The sequence below is a fragment of the Ammospiza nelsoni genome, chromosome 7 (genome assembly GCF_027579445.1).
Source record: "Ammospiza nelsoni isolate bAmmNel1 chromosome 7, bAmmNel1.pri, whole genome shotgun sequence".
Taxonomy (NCBI): Eukaryota; Metazoa; Chordata; class Aves; order Passeriformes; family Passerellidae; genus Ammospiza; species Ammospiza nelsoni.
In genome coordinates, this window is record NC_080639.1 from 10,210,460 (window position 1) to 10,225,171 (window position 14,712).

Here is a 14,712-nt window from a genome sequence, read left to right on the forward strand (position 1 = left end):
GAATTTGCATGGAATGATGATAGCTGAATGCTGCCGGTTTTGTTGGTGCATCTTAATGTGTAATTAAGCAAAATCTGTTTACCTGTGGGTGTATTTGTCCACAAATGGTGACAGATTTTTGCTTTCCAAGTGCTGGTTTATCTTAAAATGCATGAATTACTGTGAGGCAGAAAGGGGTAAATTTTTTTTTCTGTAAATTGAAGGGGATTTTATGCTATAGGTTTTCCTTTATATTCTGGTTACAGAGAAGCCAGCAACACTTAGTGAGTTAGCTAAAACCACTAAATTTTGCTCTGGGGTAAATTATGCAAAGCCACGATGTTTTCCCTGGGTTTTGCCCAAAACCCATAACAGGTGTGTTGCAGACTGTGCCAGAGTTTGCAAAGAAATTTGAGGGATGTTTCAGCTGACTTGAGGTGAGCCTGGGTGTCACATAAAACTGCAAACCAGTTGGGCTCTCCCTGACTGCCTTTTCTGAGTTTTGGTCTATGCTAATTAGCACTGATAAAATACAAAAGGCAAAACAAGTACTCTAAAATTTGCACTTCCAAGTATGTATTAAAAATTAATGTCACCTGCAAAAATTGTTATGATGATTACTTTTTTGATTTTTTTTTTAAATTTTATTGGTTTTCAAATAAATTTTGGCAGCAAATATCAAGCTTGCTGACATTAAGCAACCTTTGTGTTGATTCTCTGCTCTTACCAAGCACCAAAATCTTATTTTTCTTTTGGAATGAAGAATACTTGTGTGAAAAGAATTTTCTCATGCACAAGTCTGCTCTGCAAAAACAAACCCCTTTTTACTATAGCAAGCTCTGTATATTAAGAATTTTAAAGGAGAAAAATCTGAAAAATTCACCAGTTAACTCTGTAATTAACATCAAATAAGTGTCACTTCAGGCACAAGAAAATGGTATCATCACTGGTGATGCCTCACTTTTTCCAGTCCAGCTTTATGCAAAAGCCTTTTGAAAATAGATTCATCCTGTGAATTTGACAATATTTAAATAATTTGCCTTTTTGGAGGGAAGCATTTCAAATTCCTTGATAAGTTTGCAAATAATTGCACTCAGGTCAGCCGAGGTATCTTTCAGACATCGTGGCCCATGGTCTGCTTCACATAATTTAAGCGTAAGCAGGTGATGTTCCCATTTCAGGGAACCCTTTGCATGTATGTGTGCTTGTTTTAATGTTTTCTACCATAGAGCTTGTTAAAAAAGTACCTGTGCAAACAAATGCATTCTTTATATTCATTTTGAGGGTTTGTTTAACTTTCCAGGTCCGTAGAGAATACAGGAAATTCTTCAGAGCCAATGCTGGAAGAAAAATTTATGAATTTACCCTTCAGAGAATTGTATGTATATATCTGTAAAAAGTACATGTACATTTCCTGTATTTTAAGTTTTTATTTTCTATCAAATGTAGCTGTTGTGTTATGATAGTCTTTGTAAAAAAATGTCCAAGCACATGGAAAAGTGACAAATTAATATTCTGGTATTGTAGAGAAAGGATAGTGATAATGTTTGGAGATATAAGAATGGTACTAAGTATTTGCCACTCTTCTGTGATACCTAAATGTGCATTTCTCAATATACCTGCCTTTAAAAATCCATATTGTGGTTTATGAGAGCTGAGAGTTGCAGTTTGGTAACTGTGCTTTTTAATCACAGAGCATCTGCTTTTCCTTGCAAACTTCAATAACTCTGATATTCTAACGTTAATAAAACATCTTGCTTCAATTTTATTACAGATGCAAAAATACTTCTTGGAAATGAAGAATAAGATGCCTTCTTTATCACCAATAGATAAAAACTGGCCAGCGAGGCCTTACCTTTTCTTGGAGTCAACTCACAAGGAGCTAAAGAGGATTTTCCATTTGTGGAGGGTAGGACACATTCTGGTCCAGTCTGTGCAGAACTTCTTCCCATGATTTTCAACAGTATTGTTCACAAAGGGTCTATTTTTAGGATGTGTTTCCTTCGATTCCAGCCAGGATAATTTTATTTCTTTGGAAGGAGTAGGTTTTTTGATCATTGCCTTGGCCTGTAAGGGATATAACTATCCTGGCTGCTCCTTTCTGGGGCTAGGCAGAGAAGTTTGCTTCCTGCCACCAGCCTGTTAATTAATAGCTTGTAATACTTGTGTCCAGGGCCAGGACTTAGACCAACATTGGAAGTGCTGGGTGGAATTTTTTACTTATGAGCTGTGGTTAGCTGAAATTTGTTTTGGATCCTTGGACGGAGAGAACGGCGAGAATCTGTACAAGTGCTGATGGGATGTTTTACTGATCTTGTGGGCTGTGTTTTCTGTGAATTGTCAAGGAACAGTTTTTCTTTCTGAGCCTGCAAAACTCACCCTGTCAGCTGTGTCTTTTTCTTCCTCTGCCTACATAAACTTCCAAAATTGTGGAACTGTATGCATATTTTTGTGAACATTTTTAGCACACTCTTCCAATGAATGAGTCTCATAGATTAGGCTCATGTTCATACTTACAGGAGATGTTTTATATATTGTTTCTGTTGTAATTCAAAAGTATCTAGAATGGGTGAGGAGATAAACACCTCCCCTGCTCGTTATCAGTGGCACGTAGGATGGAGCTGAATCACTTCAGAAGCATACAAAGAATGTGCATCTTGAGCAATGAGCAAACATTAGTCTGTGGTGCTGTGAGATTGGGAAAGATAATTTTATGGTTTGTTTAATATATCCTGTTTTGTAGTGTAAAAAGTACAGAGATCAGTTCACAGATCAGCAAAAGCTTATATATGAAGAAAAACTGGAAGCAAGTGAACTTTTCAAGGACAAGAAGGCTTTATATCCAGCCAGGTAATGACTGATTCTGCTGCTTTTAGTGTACAAGAAATTCAATATCCTTACACAGATTTGGGAAACTAAGCAAGATTTCATCTTGAGCAGGAAAGGGCATTTTTCTTGCTTGACAACTTCCCTCCATCATTTGCCTTTACCATCCTGAAAACTGATCTCAGTTAGAAGCAAACTTAGATGTTGTTACAGCCACTAGTCCTGTGATAGCAAGAACTTCTGCCCAAAATCCATGGTGGTTTGTTGTTCTAACCCTCCTTGACCCACTTATGCCTTACAAGTTTGGGGAACTTACAGGTAGGAACAACTTTCACCCTTTCCCCTCATTGCCTTCAGGCTGTTTTCTGCAATAATAAAGGTAGAGTGAGCTAGAAGGCTCTAGGTGACAATGTCACTCACTCCCAGGTGAGCTGTGCTGGGGAGCTCTCCTGTGTTCAAACTTAAAGTAATTTAATAGTTAGATACACTGGTGCATATCTTTTTGCAAAGATACTTAAAAGAAATTTCTGTTTCCATTTTTAAATTTTTTTTCTTTTTTTTTTTTCCTTTTAATTATGTGAAATCTCTGCAAATAAGTATTTTGGATTCTCAGATTATTGAGTTCTTTAAAACTGACAGATTCTTGTCATTCCTATCTACAGAGCCAGCATTATTCAAAAAAGTGCAGTAGTATCTAATTTTATTTAAGGAATACACTTCTTTTGGTATGCAGTAAAACTGGCAGAGAGAGATATGATGTCCTTTATATAAGTTGGCTTATACTTTTTGAGTGAATACAAGTTTATAAATTGTGTTTTTTCTTGAAAACAACCGTCTTGTCCATCTCGAGGGAGTTTTCTCTTAGAAGCTGTAGTTTGAGCTGAGCAGGAACAAATAGAATGAGAAGCAAGGTTCAGCAGAGGGAGGAACAGGAATCTGCAAGAGTTTATGGGAACAGTTCCATGCATGGACAAGCTCTGCTTGTTGTTTGTGTGTTTCCTTGGTTTTGTGTCATTTTTTTGTTGAGACATTTCCTGTTTTCCTGTAATGGGCTCAGTGTACATTTCTCTTTTTTTCCCCTTCAGTAGATCACTTATTTATTGGCTATATATGCTAGCTTGTGGTTTATTCCTTATTTGCTTTGGGATGTCTTTTTATGCTGCAGGGTTTTGGGGCCTTTGGACTTTCCTATGAGCAAGCAGGTTTTCTTAGGTTTTAGTCAGTATGCATCTGCTCAGCATAGAGCTCCTTGGAAAGGAAGGAATTCTATTTAAGCCCATGGTTTGGTACTTTTTACACCAAGGCTGAACAATGAAATAACCTACAGCAAAATACATACACAGATATTTTTTAAAAATTTATATCCATATATATATTTATATATGTATATATATGAGAGTCATTTTTATCCAAGACATTTTTAAGTGTTATATGTGATAAGGGAACTGTTGATTCATTTTAGTTTTAGCTATGACTTGTCATCATTTTGTCAGGGATGAAGTCCACATGGAATCTACTCTTTTGCTGACTATGGTTTCATACTGCTAATTAATAAAAACCAAAAAACCCCAAAGCTCCAACGTGGTGGAAAGCTGGAATGCTTTCCCTGCCCTGCATTCATTTAGAAACATTTCCATCTCTTTTTGTCTGGTATTCAGAGCTGATTAGCTCCTACTGTTGTTTTGTTGGTTTTTTTTAATAGGCCTAAGGGTAGAGAAAATTACTGTATAAAGTTTCTGATTAATTAGTATGATAATGGTTCATAGGATGTGGCTAATTTTCTGTCTGCAGTATAATTATTTAAGGAGAAAGAGGGACTTGTGGGTACTAAAATTCCAGTATCCTTCCTCCTCTTTCCCATCTCTCTGTGTGCCAGAGATGCAATGGCAAAGGCAGCGGTGTTCCACATAATGCACTGGTTTCTCCTGGGCTCCAGTCTTGGCAAAGCTTTGCATTAATGCTTTGACTGAAGTTAAATCACCACTTTTAAAGTGATTTGCAAACGAAGCAAGCAGTGACAATTCATCAGTTCTTAGTCTGTAGTGAAGCCCTTATTTTAACACCCTGAGGTGTGTAAAGATGGGGGAGTTTGCAAGAGCAGCAGATCAGCAAGGAGCTGCTGCATGTTTCACAAACGCAGCAGATCTTGAAGGCAAGTTCATGTCTGTCACTGAAGTCCTGCCTGTCAGCATCAATAGTGTCTCACTCCTACTGGGGTTTTATTTTCTGCTTTCACAGAGGCTCTCACTGGGCGATTTCAAATTACAGTTGACTGCCCATGCAAGGATGTTCACGTGTCTGATATCCAAAGCAATTGGGGCCTATTTTGGTGATAACTTTCCCTTCATTCACCATCACTGAAAATGATATTTGGTGCATCTCCTCACGAGGCCTGTGCTGGTGTCAGGTTTGCTTCTTGCCTGGGGTTTGAGTTTAACTCGTGTTCCCTTTGCAGTGTGGGGCAGCCGTTCCAAGGGGCTTACCTGGAGATCAGCGAGAACCCCAAGTACAAAAAGCTCAAAGATGCCGTGGATGAAAAGATCATTATTGCAGAAGTTGTCAATAAGATCAATAGAGCCAATGGGAAGGTAATCCCATGCATTTGATTTATCCAGAAGGGTAGATAATTTTTTGGCACAAATACATTGAAAGCGAGACTCGTGATAGTCTGAGGATTTTTTAAATAATGCATATTTTTAAGGGCAAGACTGGAAATGTTGGTTTTATGTAACTTGGTGATTTTAAACACCTCTTTTCAATTTACATAATGATTACTAAAATCTTGTTTTGTGGTTTCCAGTGACTTTTCCAAACAAAAAAGGTATCTCATCAGCTGGTAACAGACTGTATTGTGTCACAACTAAATGTAATCTCTGTACTCGGCTAAGATCTTCTATTTGCCAATTAAAGAAAATAAACATTTGGAGAGTATCTTACTCAAGTGTTTAGAAAACTGAATTTTTCAAAGTCCACACTGTCAGTCAAGCTCTGATTATCAAATTTTATTATCTTTTAAAATTATGAGTGGCATACTCTGGTAGCTTTACCTGTCTTCCAAAGCTCTTTGGAAGGAAGAGGCAAGTTTCTTGTATCATTTGAATAAAGCTGTTAAATATGGGGGGGTACCTTTTTATTCTGTCAACATAGAACACATTTTGCATTTAAATTATACTTATTAAAACAGGAAGTATTATTCTGCTTTAGTAAACGTAATTGCTTTCACTGTATCTGTCTGAATATTAGAAGCAGTAGATGTCAACTTCTCAGATGTAGATGTCATTTGTGCATTTCCAGGAGTGAAATTAGGTTGCCCATTGTTGATGCCAAGTTAATTTTCTGGTTTAGAAGAAACTAATTAAATGAAGACAATATCTTTCCTGTATTTTCATAGGCTAGAGCTCTCAAGATTAAAAAAAAAAAAAATGAGCTATGGTTCTATGTGCTTAAGGCAGCTCCTTCTTAATTTTAATAAAGATTTTATTCTTTAAAAGTTTACAGGAGAAAAATGTGTATGTGGATTAAGTTCTCATTTCTCTTTCTTACTATTTTCTAAGACAAATTTAAGAACACACATTTCATGCTTTAAAAATATTTGTCTTTTTAAAATAGGAATGCTTATCCTCCTAAAGGGTAATTCCAAGAGATAAAGGGAGGAGAACATAACTCTGAAAAGTACTTATGCGATTTGTGTTGCTCTGCATCGTCGTTTGGTGAATAATGCTCAATGTAGAGACTTAGTGTGTGATGATTTTCCTGGAGATTTAAAGAGCATGAGAAATGAGGTTATCCTGATTTGCATAGTTTCAGAGTTTGACTTTCAGAATTTTACAGCTGTAAGCCAGTAATTAAAGGAACTGTTTATACCTAAGCATATGTGCCAAAATGAGCTAAGCTTCTCAGTCTATAATTAGACACATAAATAAATCTGACCTGATTTTAACTGATCTGCAGCTTTTACTGAACATCAAATGTTCACATTTGCTAATGTGGGCCAAACTTTTTAACTTTGTGAACTCCTTGGAGTCTTAGTAGGTGCTCAATGAAAACCATCTCTTCCTCATGTGGACGATGATCTGCATTTTTGCATTTTCACAGGCTGCATCCAGGATTTTCTTATTAACCAAAAACAACGTTCTGCTCGCGGATCAAAAATCTGGGACTATCAAGTCAGAGGTTCCACTGGGAGATGTTACCAAAGTGTCCATGAGCTCCCAAAATGATGGATTCTTTGCAGTGCACCTCAAGGAGGTTGGTTACCACTCCATCACAAAATAATATGTTTGGTGTGCAGCCACGTGAAACCTGTTTGTTAATTATCTTGTAGCATTAAACCAGAGGGGTTTAGCTTGTAGGCTTAGAAATTTATTGAACTTTGCCATAGCTGAAAAAACCTTTGATTTAAAGCTACTGAACCCAAATGAGAACAGTTTATTACATTATGAACGATCATTTAACTGTGAAAATCAGACTTGTTTCACTGCAGTCTCTTCAGGATCAGAGTTTTCCGCTTGTAATATGGTTCAGGTGCCTTGTGCCAGTGCTTTCCTTACATATACTGGTAGAATATTTCTCTCTTCTTTATGGGATGCCAAGAAGTCTACATTGAGACACAGTTAATTTGTTACCCAGTTCTAAAAAGCTTAGCTCAGTGCTATATTTGCCTCACTGCACTGTAACCATTGCTCTGCTAAAATCATTAAGCTGGCATCTGTATTCTAGCCTAAATGAATCTGAAGACTCTTATATACAGTGTCTTTTCATACTCACTGCCATCATCCTAATCCTGGCGTTGGCAATTTGCTTTTGTTCGTTTCCACAAGTATTGGAAGCTTGCTGTGATGTATCCAGACAAGGGATACAGAAACACTACACTTTTGTAGGAAAATGAAGATGACCCTCCTATAGGACCAGAAGGGATTTTTTTTTTTTTTTTTCACTTTTCTCACCTGATTTGTAGATTATTTGGGTGCAAATGGTATTTTGATCCTATACACTGCAATCCCTATTTAATTTACAAGACAAAAGATTGTCATTTCCTTAAACTGGGAAGAGAAGACTCCTTGTAAACCCTCCTGCTTGGCTGCCATTTAACCACACTCAAGGTTTTGGTAGTCCTAACTGTTTTCCTTCCTGTTTCAGGGTTCAGAAGCTGCCAGCAAAGGAGATTTCCTGCTCAGCAGCGATCACCTTATTGAAATGGCCACTAAACTTTACCGCACTACCCTCAGCCAAACCAAACAGAAGCTCAACATTGAGATATCTGATGAGTATGTTTCTTGTTTGCTTAAGAGTACATTTGCTTCAGTGCAGCATGCTAAAAAGTCAAGTATCTGGTGTCAGAATAACAAAACACTGTTGTGTAGCTAATACTTCTTTTCTCCTGACAGAATACTTGTAAAGAAGGATCCAGTTTTCAGTGTGTGCTCTTTTATAGTATTCATTTTGGCTTTTACGTCCCTGAAAGTCATTACAGAAAATGGGCTTTTGTTAAAGTAGTTTCAAACAGGGCTGTGAAGCACAATTGCTGCTGTAGAAATATCAAGAGTTACTACATTTGAGAGAGCAATTTTGCATGTGACTGAAAAGTTCACAGATTACTGTGAGATATTTATAGATTAGAGTGGACACTAGGTGCCAAGTTCTTCTGAAAACAACCCAGAAAGAGTACAAAGCCTGTCCCCAATCCAGTGTAGGTTTATGAAGCTCTCTCTTGTGAATTTTTAACAACCTATTGTTGGAGGGTTTTGGTTGTAAAAAAACTTTGTTTAATGAAAAGTCTGCATCTCAAAATAATATTTATTTCTGATTGAGACAGTTTCAGATTTTGGTCCTAAGTAAGGACTGCCCTTGCGGTGTTTTTTAGCTATGGAATAATGGCATTTTTTGTGAGCTCCTAAAGTTTGCTGAGTAAGAGTCTCCCACTTAGTCCACCATTGCCATGTGCCACTTTTGTTCTGTGAAGTGGCCCCTCTTTTCAGTAATGTTGATTAGGTGGATTTATTCACTTTGAATAAAGAAGAAAAATTGGAGCCCTTTAACAATGGTGAAGTAAATTTCCTGTAGGCAAAAACTGAACCATTTTATCTGGCTACACCATACTCTGTGTGTTTTAGAGTAATGATAGTGGGTACAGTTTGTATCTGTTCAGATTTGAGGATTTATTAAAAGGCTAATTTTGCTCTTTCCTTGAAAATAAAATCTGCCATTTTCCTTTGTTCTGTTACCAGATGTCATTTAATTTCCTCAAGAGTATGTGTTTTTTAGTCTCTAAAAGAGTGTGGCTATCCCCAGTAAGTTTCTAATTTAAGGGGGGCTACAAAGGCATAAACTACTAAAGCTAAGTTTAAGCATGCATTGCACTAGTCTGGACAGCCTTCTTGCCTTAGGTCTGGAAAACAGCCTGCTTTCAGGGAGTCTTGCTTCTTGGGACGTGGTTTTTGTTTCTTCTCTTGCAGATTAAAAACACTCATGTGTGTACTGCTATTGAGTTTATCCAGACTAAATAATTTTCAGCTGTTCGCAGTCCCATCTGTGCTGATGATGAAGTAGGAATCTTCTCCCTGCTAGAGTTTAGACACAAGCACAACTAGGAATTGAGGAGAAAATGTGGCCTTATTTTGACTACTCTGCTTTTTGGGAAGAGAGCTGATATAAGAGTGCTGTTGATGCAGGGCTCTTTTGAGGAGGAGACACACCATTCACAGGCATAATGTCGGAACAGTGGCTGTAGGAAAATGCAGCATTGCTGACAAGACAATAGCTGTAGGAGCTGCACACATTTTTGGGGTGCAGCTCTTAGTGCTGCACCCCAGAAATGCAGTGCTGAGCAAGCTCTGAGTGCCTGGGCTGTGCAGCAGGAAAGCAGGACCCAAGGGCAGCTCGGCTCAGCAGAGGCCACTTCCTCCCCTGAGCTCTGCCATCAGCTTGATTTGTGGTTTCCGGCTGCAGAGCAAATTCTTTGAAGTTTTTGGCCTCTGCTGGAGGACTTTTTAAGGATGCTAAAAGGGAAAATCGGCTGTATTACAAAGGACTTTTTAGGTCAGCAAGCACTGCATGTGAGCCAAGAGGCAGCACTGCCTTGCTTATTGCTTTTAATCTCACTATCCAGATCTGTGAGAGGTTTGAGGCTCCGCAGGAGCACGTTGGGTTTTTGTGGTGGTGTTTTTTTTTTTAAAACAATTCTCCACATTCAGTGAAATTTCCCTTCCAGTAAAAAGTGAAGAGTCAAATCCAGATTAATTTGCCCTGAACTGTAGAAAATGTCTAAATTTGGAGATTGCTGGGCGGGAAGTGACTTTTCCCAGTTGCCGAGCAGGGGGCTATAAAGGCTGACTAAGGATTAGACATATGAGAGCTGCTGAAATACCAGATGTAATAAATTAAGCATAAATCAAGAAGTAGAGAACTCCCAATGTTGCTGCAGAAGTGTTGAGCTTCCATGAAAACAGAGAAGTCCCTTTGGCCAACAGTGAAGTAGTTGGAAATTGTCTTTGCTGCATTTCTGGTACAAGAGAAATTCTGTTTCAAATTGCTTTTTTTCTAAAGGAATAGCAAACTAACTTGTAAAATGTCCACAGTTATAGGCCAATAGCAATCATTAAGAGATACAACCTGAAGGAAATTCTAGCCATACCATAACCTATGGCTTTTTTATCTATCCCCCAACTCTTTATTATTAATACAGAGTTGAAAATTATATCTTTTGGAGTGATGCTTAGAACCAACAGGAAAAGGCTTCTGCTCCTCATATGTCTTTTTTTTTTTTTTTTCTCTCCACACTTAACTAAAGTTTTTACCATTCCCTCTCTTAGGTTCCTGGTCCAGTTCAAACAAGACAAAGTGTGTGTGAAGTTCATACAAGGCAGCCAGAAGAATGGCAACATCCCAACATGCAAGCGAAAAAACAATCGGCTTCTCGAAGTGGCTGTCCCTTAACTGCAGCTGGTGACTCTCCCTTTCATGGACTTGTTTCTTTGTAATAGTGCAATTTTAGTGGTTTGGTTTTGCTATTTTTATCCTTTTCTGGAGCTGTTGATGGCTAATAGCTTTAGAAACCCTTGGCAAAACATTGGATTGATTGACTTGGAAATCTTTTTGTTCATGCCAGAGTTTTAACCCTCAAAACGCAGATTTTTATCCGGTGAGGCATTTTTACCAGCTGGCACATATCTGTCATACAACCAATCATTCTCTTTGTTTAGCAGCCATATTTTAGTGCAGCATATCATAAACCCACATATTAATGGTAACTTACTCGTATTCCTTAGTCTAGAGATCTGTTTAACAGGAATTATACATGGCCTTGATGCTGGGTGGCCATTTGTGCCCAGTGTCCTTTTATCCCAAGCTGTCCAGGTGTCTGTCAGGCTCCTCATGTCCTGCCCCTGTGCAGACCAGCAGAGCAGAGGCTGATAAAACAACTCCTGCAGCTCACACCAGGACCTGTGTAACTCAACCTTCCGGTCAGTGCAGCACAGAGACATCTAATTCTGCAAAATAGAAGGAATAGATGATTGCACAAGCAGCTACATGCATAATTTTATAGTTAAACATGCAGAGATTTTGAAACAGCATTTTTAATTAGGTCAGATGTTTTTAATGACTTTATAAAGTAGAGATCAGCAGAATTAAAGAAGCTTTTTCTTTTTTTCACAAAAGCTATAAAGTTCAAGGCATATTTTCTGTTCTGCTATTCTTCTTTTAAATTATGAGTTAGGATTAGAGCCTGAAGAATGCAATAGTATTCATAACACAAGTAAATGCTAGTTATTTAAACAGTTAGTTATCAAGTGAAAGGTTTGAGCCTTTCTTTTAAATATTGGCATGTACAATGTGCAATAAAACATACGTGACATTTTGTGAGATTATTTATATGCAGATTGGTGCAGACTGCATAGACAATGTAGGGGTTAAAATAGATCTGTGTTGTTAATTTGCAGTTTATAGAGTGTACACTACAGTTGTCAATTTGGGAAGAATACTTAGAATTAAAAAAAAGGAAAAAAAATCCTTAATTTGGGGGTCTGTATATAAATTGGTATTATGGTAATAAAACTGTTCTAATTCTGTGCTGTTTGGTACTCCTATGTTATAACCATATTTTTGTACTCCAAACTATTTTATATAACTCGTGTGCCTGATGTAAATGCGTGCACAGAAAATACAATCAAGGGCCGCATTATAAACCTTCAGTGTAACTGAATGCACTTAATCTTTTATAAGCCAGAAGCATTAGCTGAAATCCTTGAGAGGAGAGATGCTTTTCCAGAGGGAAGGAACTGCTCACGTGAAGGGTTTGTGGGATGTGACTCTGTGATTTGTGGAGAAAGCGCCTTGTATTTTTGCAGTCTGATATAGGACAGATTAAGACCCTGGCTATCTGATGTGCAGTGCTGGAAGTCCAAGCATAAATAAAAGAAAGAGAAAGAAAAGTTCAGAGTCTCCTTCCTCTCCCGGTGGGGATGTGATGTAGCACTCGTGGTGGTGATGTGACGAAGGCTCCTCTGGATAGTTCAAGGTTAAAACAGTGTTTACTGCAATAGGTGTTCAAGTGCTAATGGTTATTAGTCTGAAAAATACAACTGTTTGGGTTACACCACCCTCTGCTTTGGGATTAAATGGTTTTCCTATGATTTGGGTACAAAGCAGTTGTTTTAACAGGATGCTTCAATGTTGCTGTTAAAAGTCCATACGTGTGACTTTGAAAGGTGGGAATAATCAAAATATGTATTTCCCAAACTGACAAAAAGCTGCCTCTTCCTCATAGTTGTAGTTCAAACCCTTCTTCTAGTAAATGAGTCAGGTTAATAGTTTAATAAAATTTAAATAATTTTACATGTATTGCAATTACAGATGCTTGCGAAGGAGATTTTCGAATTGATTTGTGATGCAAAATTATGGTCCTTGAAAGGAATTATTCCATTGCCTTAAGAAGGCAGCACATAATGATTACAATGTGGCATTTAAAACTCCTAAATCCTGTATTAGAATTTCTGCTTGGGGAAGATTGGAGATTTGGTTAAACTGTTCACTCTCTTGGAAACCTTACAGTAAGAACCGCATGAAGAAAATTATAAAAAATAATTTAAAAAAATTAAGGAAAACAAACATTTGAAATCGGATGTAATTCTGTAGTTTCTTGCAGGTAAGAAATGGGAGAGTGTGGATTAAGATCATCTGGATGTGTGGCCCATGAAACTAGGGTATTACAGGATAGTATTATGATTTTTGTCCCATCCCAGTATGCATCCCTTCTATTTTATTGACCTTTGCAGCAAGTCATAATAGCCATACCTGCAAAAGACTGGAAGAGGGACAAACTCCTCACCTTGGTTTCTCTTGTTTCCTTTCTTTTTCTGGACTCCAACAATTTCTACCTTGCACATTAGCTGGTACTTTGTGACAATTATCTTTTGACTCTTGAATACTTCTCAATGTACAGAGCAAGTTTTGCTGAACATGAGTTATTAGATAATGCTCAGAGAGCCATGGTATCTTGCTGTTTAGATTTAAGTATCTTGGATGTTGAAAATAAAAATGCAAGGTCACTTAACTACCTAGCTTTTTTTTTTTTTGTCCCTTCTGTTTTCTTTTATCACTGTCTGTCAAATGGAGTTGTAAAGAGAAGAGTATTCCTCCTATGGTGCTAACCTTACTTTTGCATCCTTTTACTTTGTAACTGCTATTATTTCATCTCAAATCTGGGCAAGGATCATTAAGAAAAAAAATTGATGCATGATGCTTTCTAGAATCAAATAAAATTCTGTTCTTAGACCTATATTTTCTCTATATCCGTATCTTTCTTACTGTGAAAAGAGCAGGTGACTGGGTTTTAGATTAATTGTACACAACACTGGTGTGTGACATGAAGAAAGAAGAAATTTTTATTTTGTATGTGATTCCTTAAGAGGCAGCCTCAGTGATTCACAGTAACATTTTTCAGTCCTTTCCTCATCATAATTTTTGCTGAAAATTCTACAAAATCAACTTTTCTAACATTAGGTTTTAGACCAATTTGCCTGAGAACAATATTATAGCCAGTTAAACCTGGTTTTTAAAAATGGCTTTGTGCCCCAAACCTGTCATATTCCATGTGTTATGTCTTGTGATCTGTTTCCTCTCCTTTTGTGCTTAACAATTCTATCCTGATTGTTTTTTAATATTTTTGTTCACCATACAAATTATGGAAGAAACTAAAATGTAAAATCAAGAAAAGCATATTCAGTTTTAATTTGTGTTCCTTTCCTTTGGCAAAATGAAAGCCTTTTCTGCGTTTCTGGGGGGGGAAAGGAAGACTGAATTCAAAATTTTTATGTGAAAGGAGAAAATTTTCCCTCAGTCTGTGTAAATGTCACTGTTAATTCTTAAGTTTTTAGATCCTAGATCTTGAAGAACACATCATATTTTCCATATTCTGTAGGAAATGATCATGATTATTTTTAAAGGATTGCCCTGTAGTGTGATGGTGACGGGAGATGGGCACACCTGTGCTGCTTTGGGCATTAGAACTTCCCAACAAATGTTTCAAAGACAGAACTGGACAGGAGTCTGGGGATGCCGAGAACTTACACCAATGTGGAGCAATGTGAATTTGAGGGAATCTCTAGTATGACCAACAAATGAGTTCTGACCCTCCTCCTGGCTAACTTCCCTCCTTAGTGTAGTGTTTTTTTGCTTACGCAAACAATTACTATGAGTGTGAGGGGAAAATTGTTTGCCAATTGTTGTAAAACTCCTCAAAGTGATCAAAATTTTCTGGATACTGCTTTGGTATGTCACTGTCCCACAGCATTCCAGATGACATGCAGCTGAAGGTTGGTGTCATGCAGTGTGATCTTGCAGCCATTCCAGCCCAGGATTTGGGGGTTTGCACTGCAGACCTGTCTGTCTGCAGTTGTGTGATCTGCT

The 14,712-nt window shown here is 37.6% G+C and overlaps 1 protein-coding gene across 5 annotated transcripts in view; it reads left to right on the forward strand.

The window, feature by feature from the left end:
* MYO1B (myosin IB) overlaps positions 1 to 14,022 on the forward strand; it is a 108,319-nt gene extending 94,297 nt beyond the window's left edge. For all 5 annotated transcript variants that reach the window (XM_059475564.1, XM_059475562.1, XM_059475565.1 and 2 more), the window contains 7 exons: positions 1,283 to 1,357; positions 1,754 to 1,888; positions 2,723 to 2,829; positions 5,261 to 5,393; positions 6,901 to 7,053; positions 7,945 to 8,072; positions 10,617 to 14,022. In XM_059475564.1, the coding sequence (XP_059331547.1) occupies positions 1,283 to 1,357; positions 1,754 to 1,888; positions 2,723 to 2,829; positions 5,261 to 5,393; positions 6,901 to 7,053; positions 7,945 to 8,072; positions 10,617 to 10,740 (855 nt within the window). In that variant the 3' untranslated portion in view covers positions 10,741 to 14,022. The remainder of the gene's footprint in view (positions 1 to 1,282; positions 1,358 to 1,753; positions 1,889 to 2,722; positions 2,830 to 5,260; positions 5,394 to 6,900; positions 7,054 to 7,944; positions 8,073 to 10,616) is intronic.
* The last annotated feature ends 690 nt before the right edge of the window (positions 14,023 to 14,712 follow it).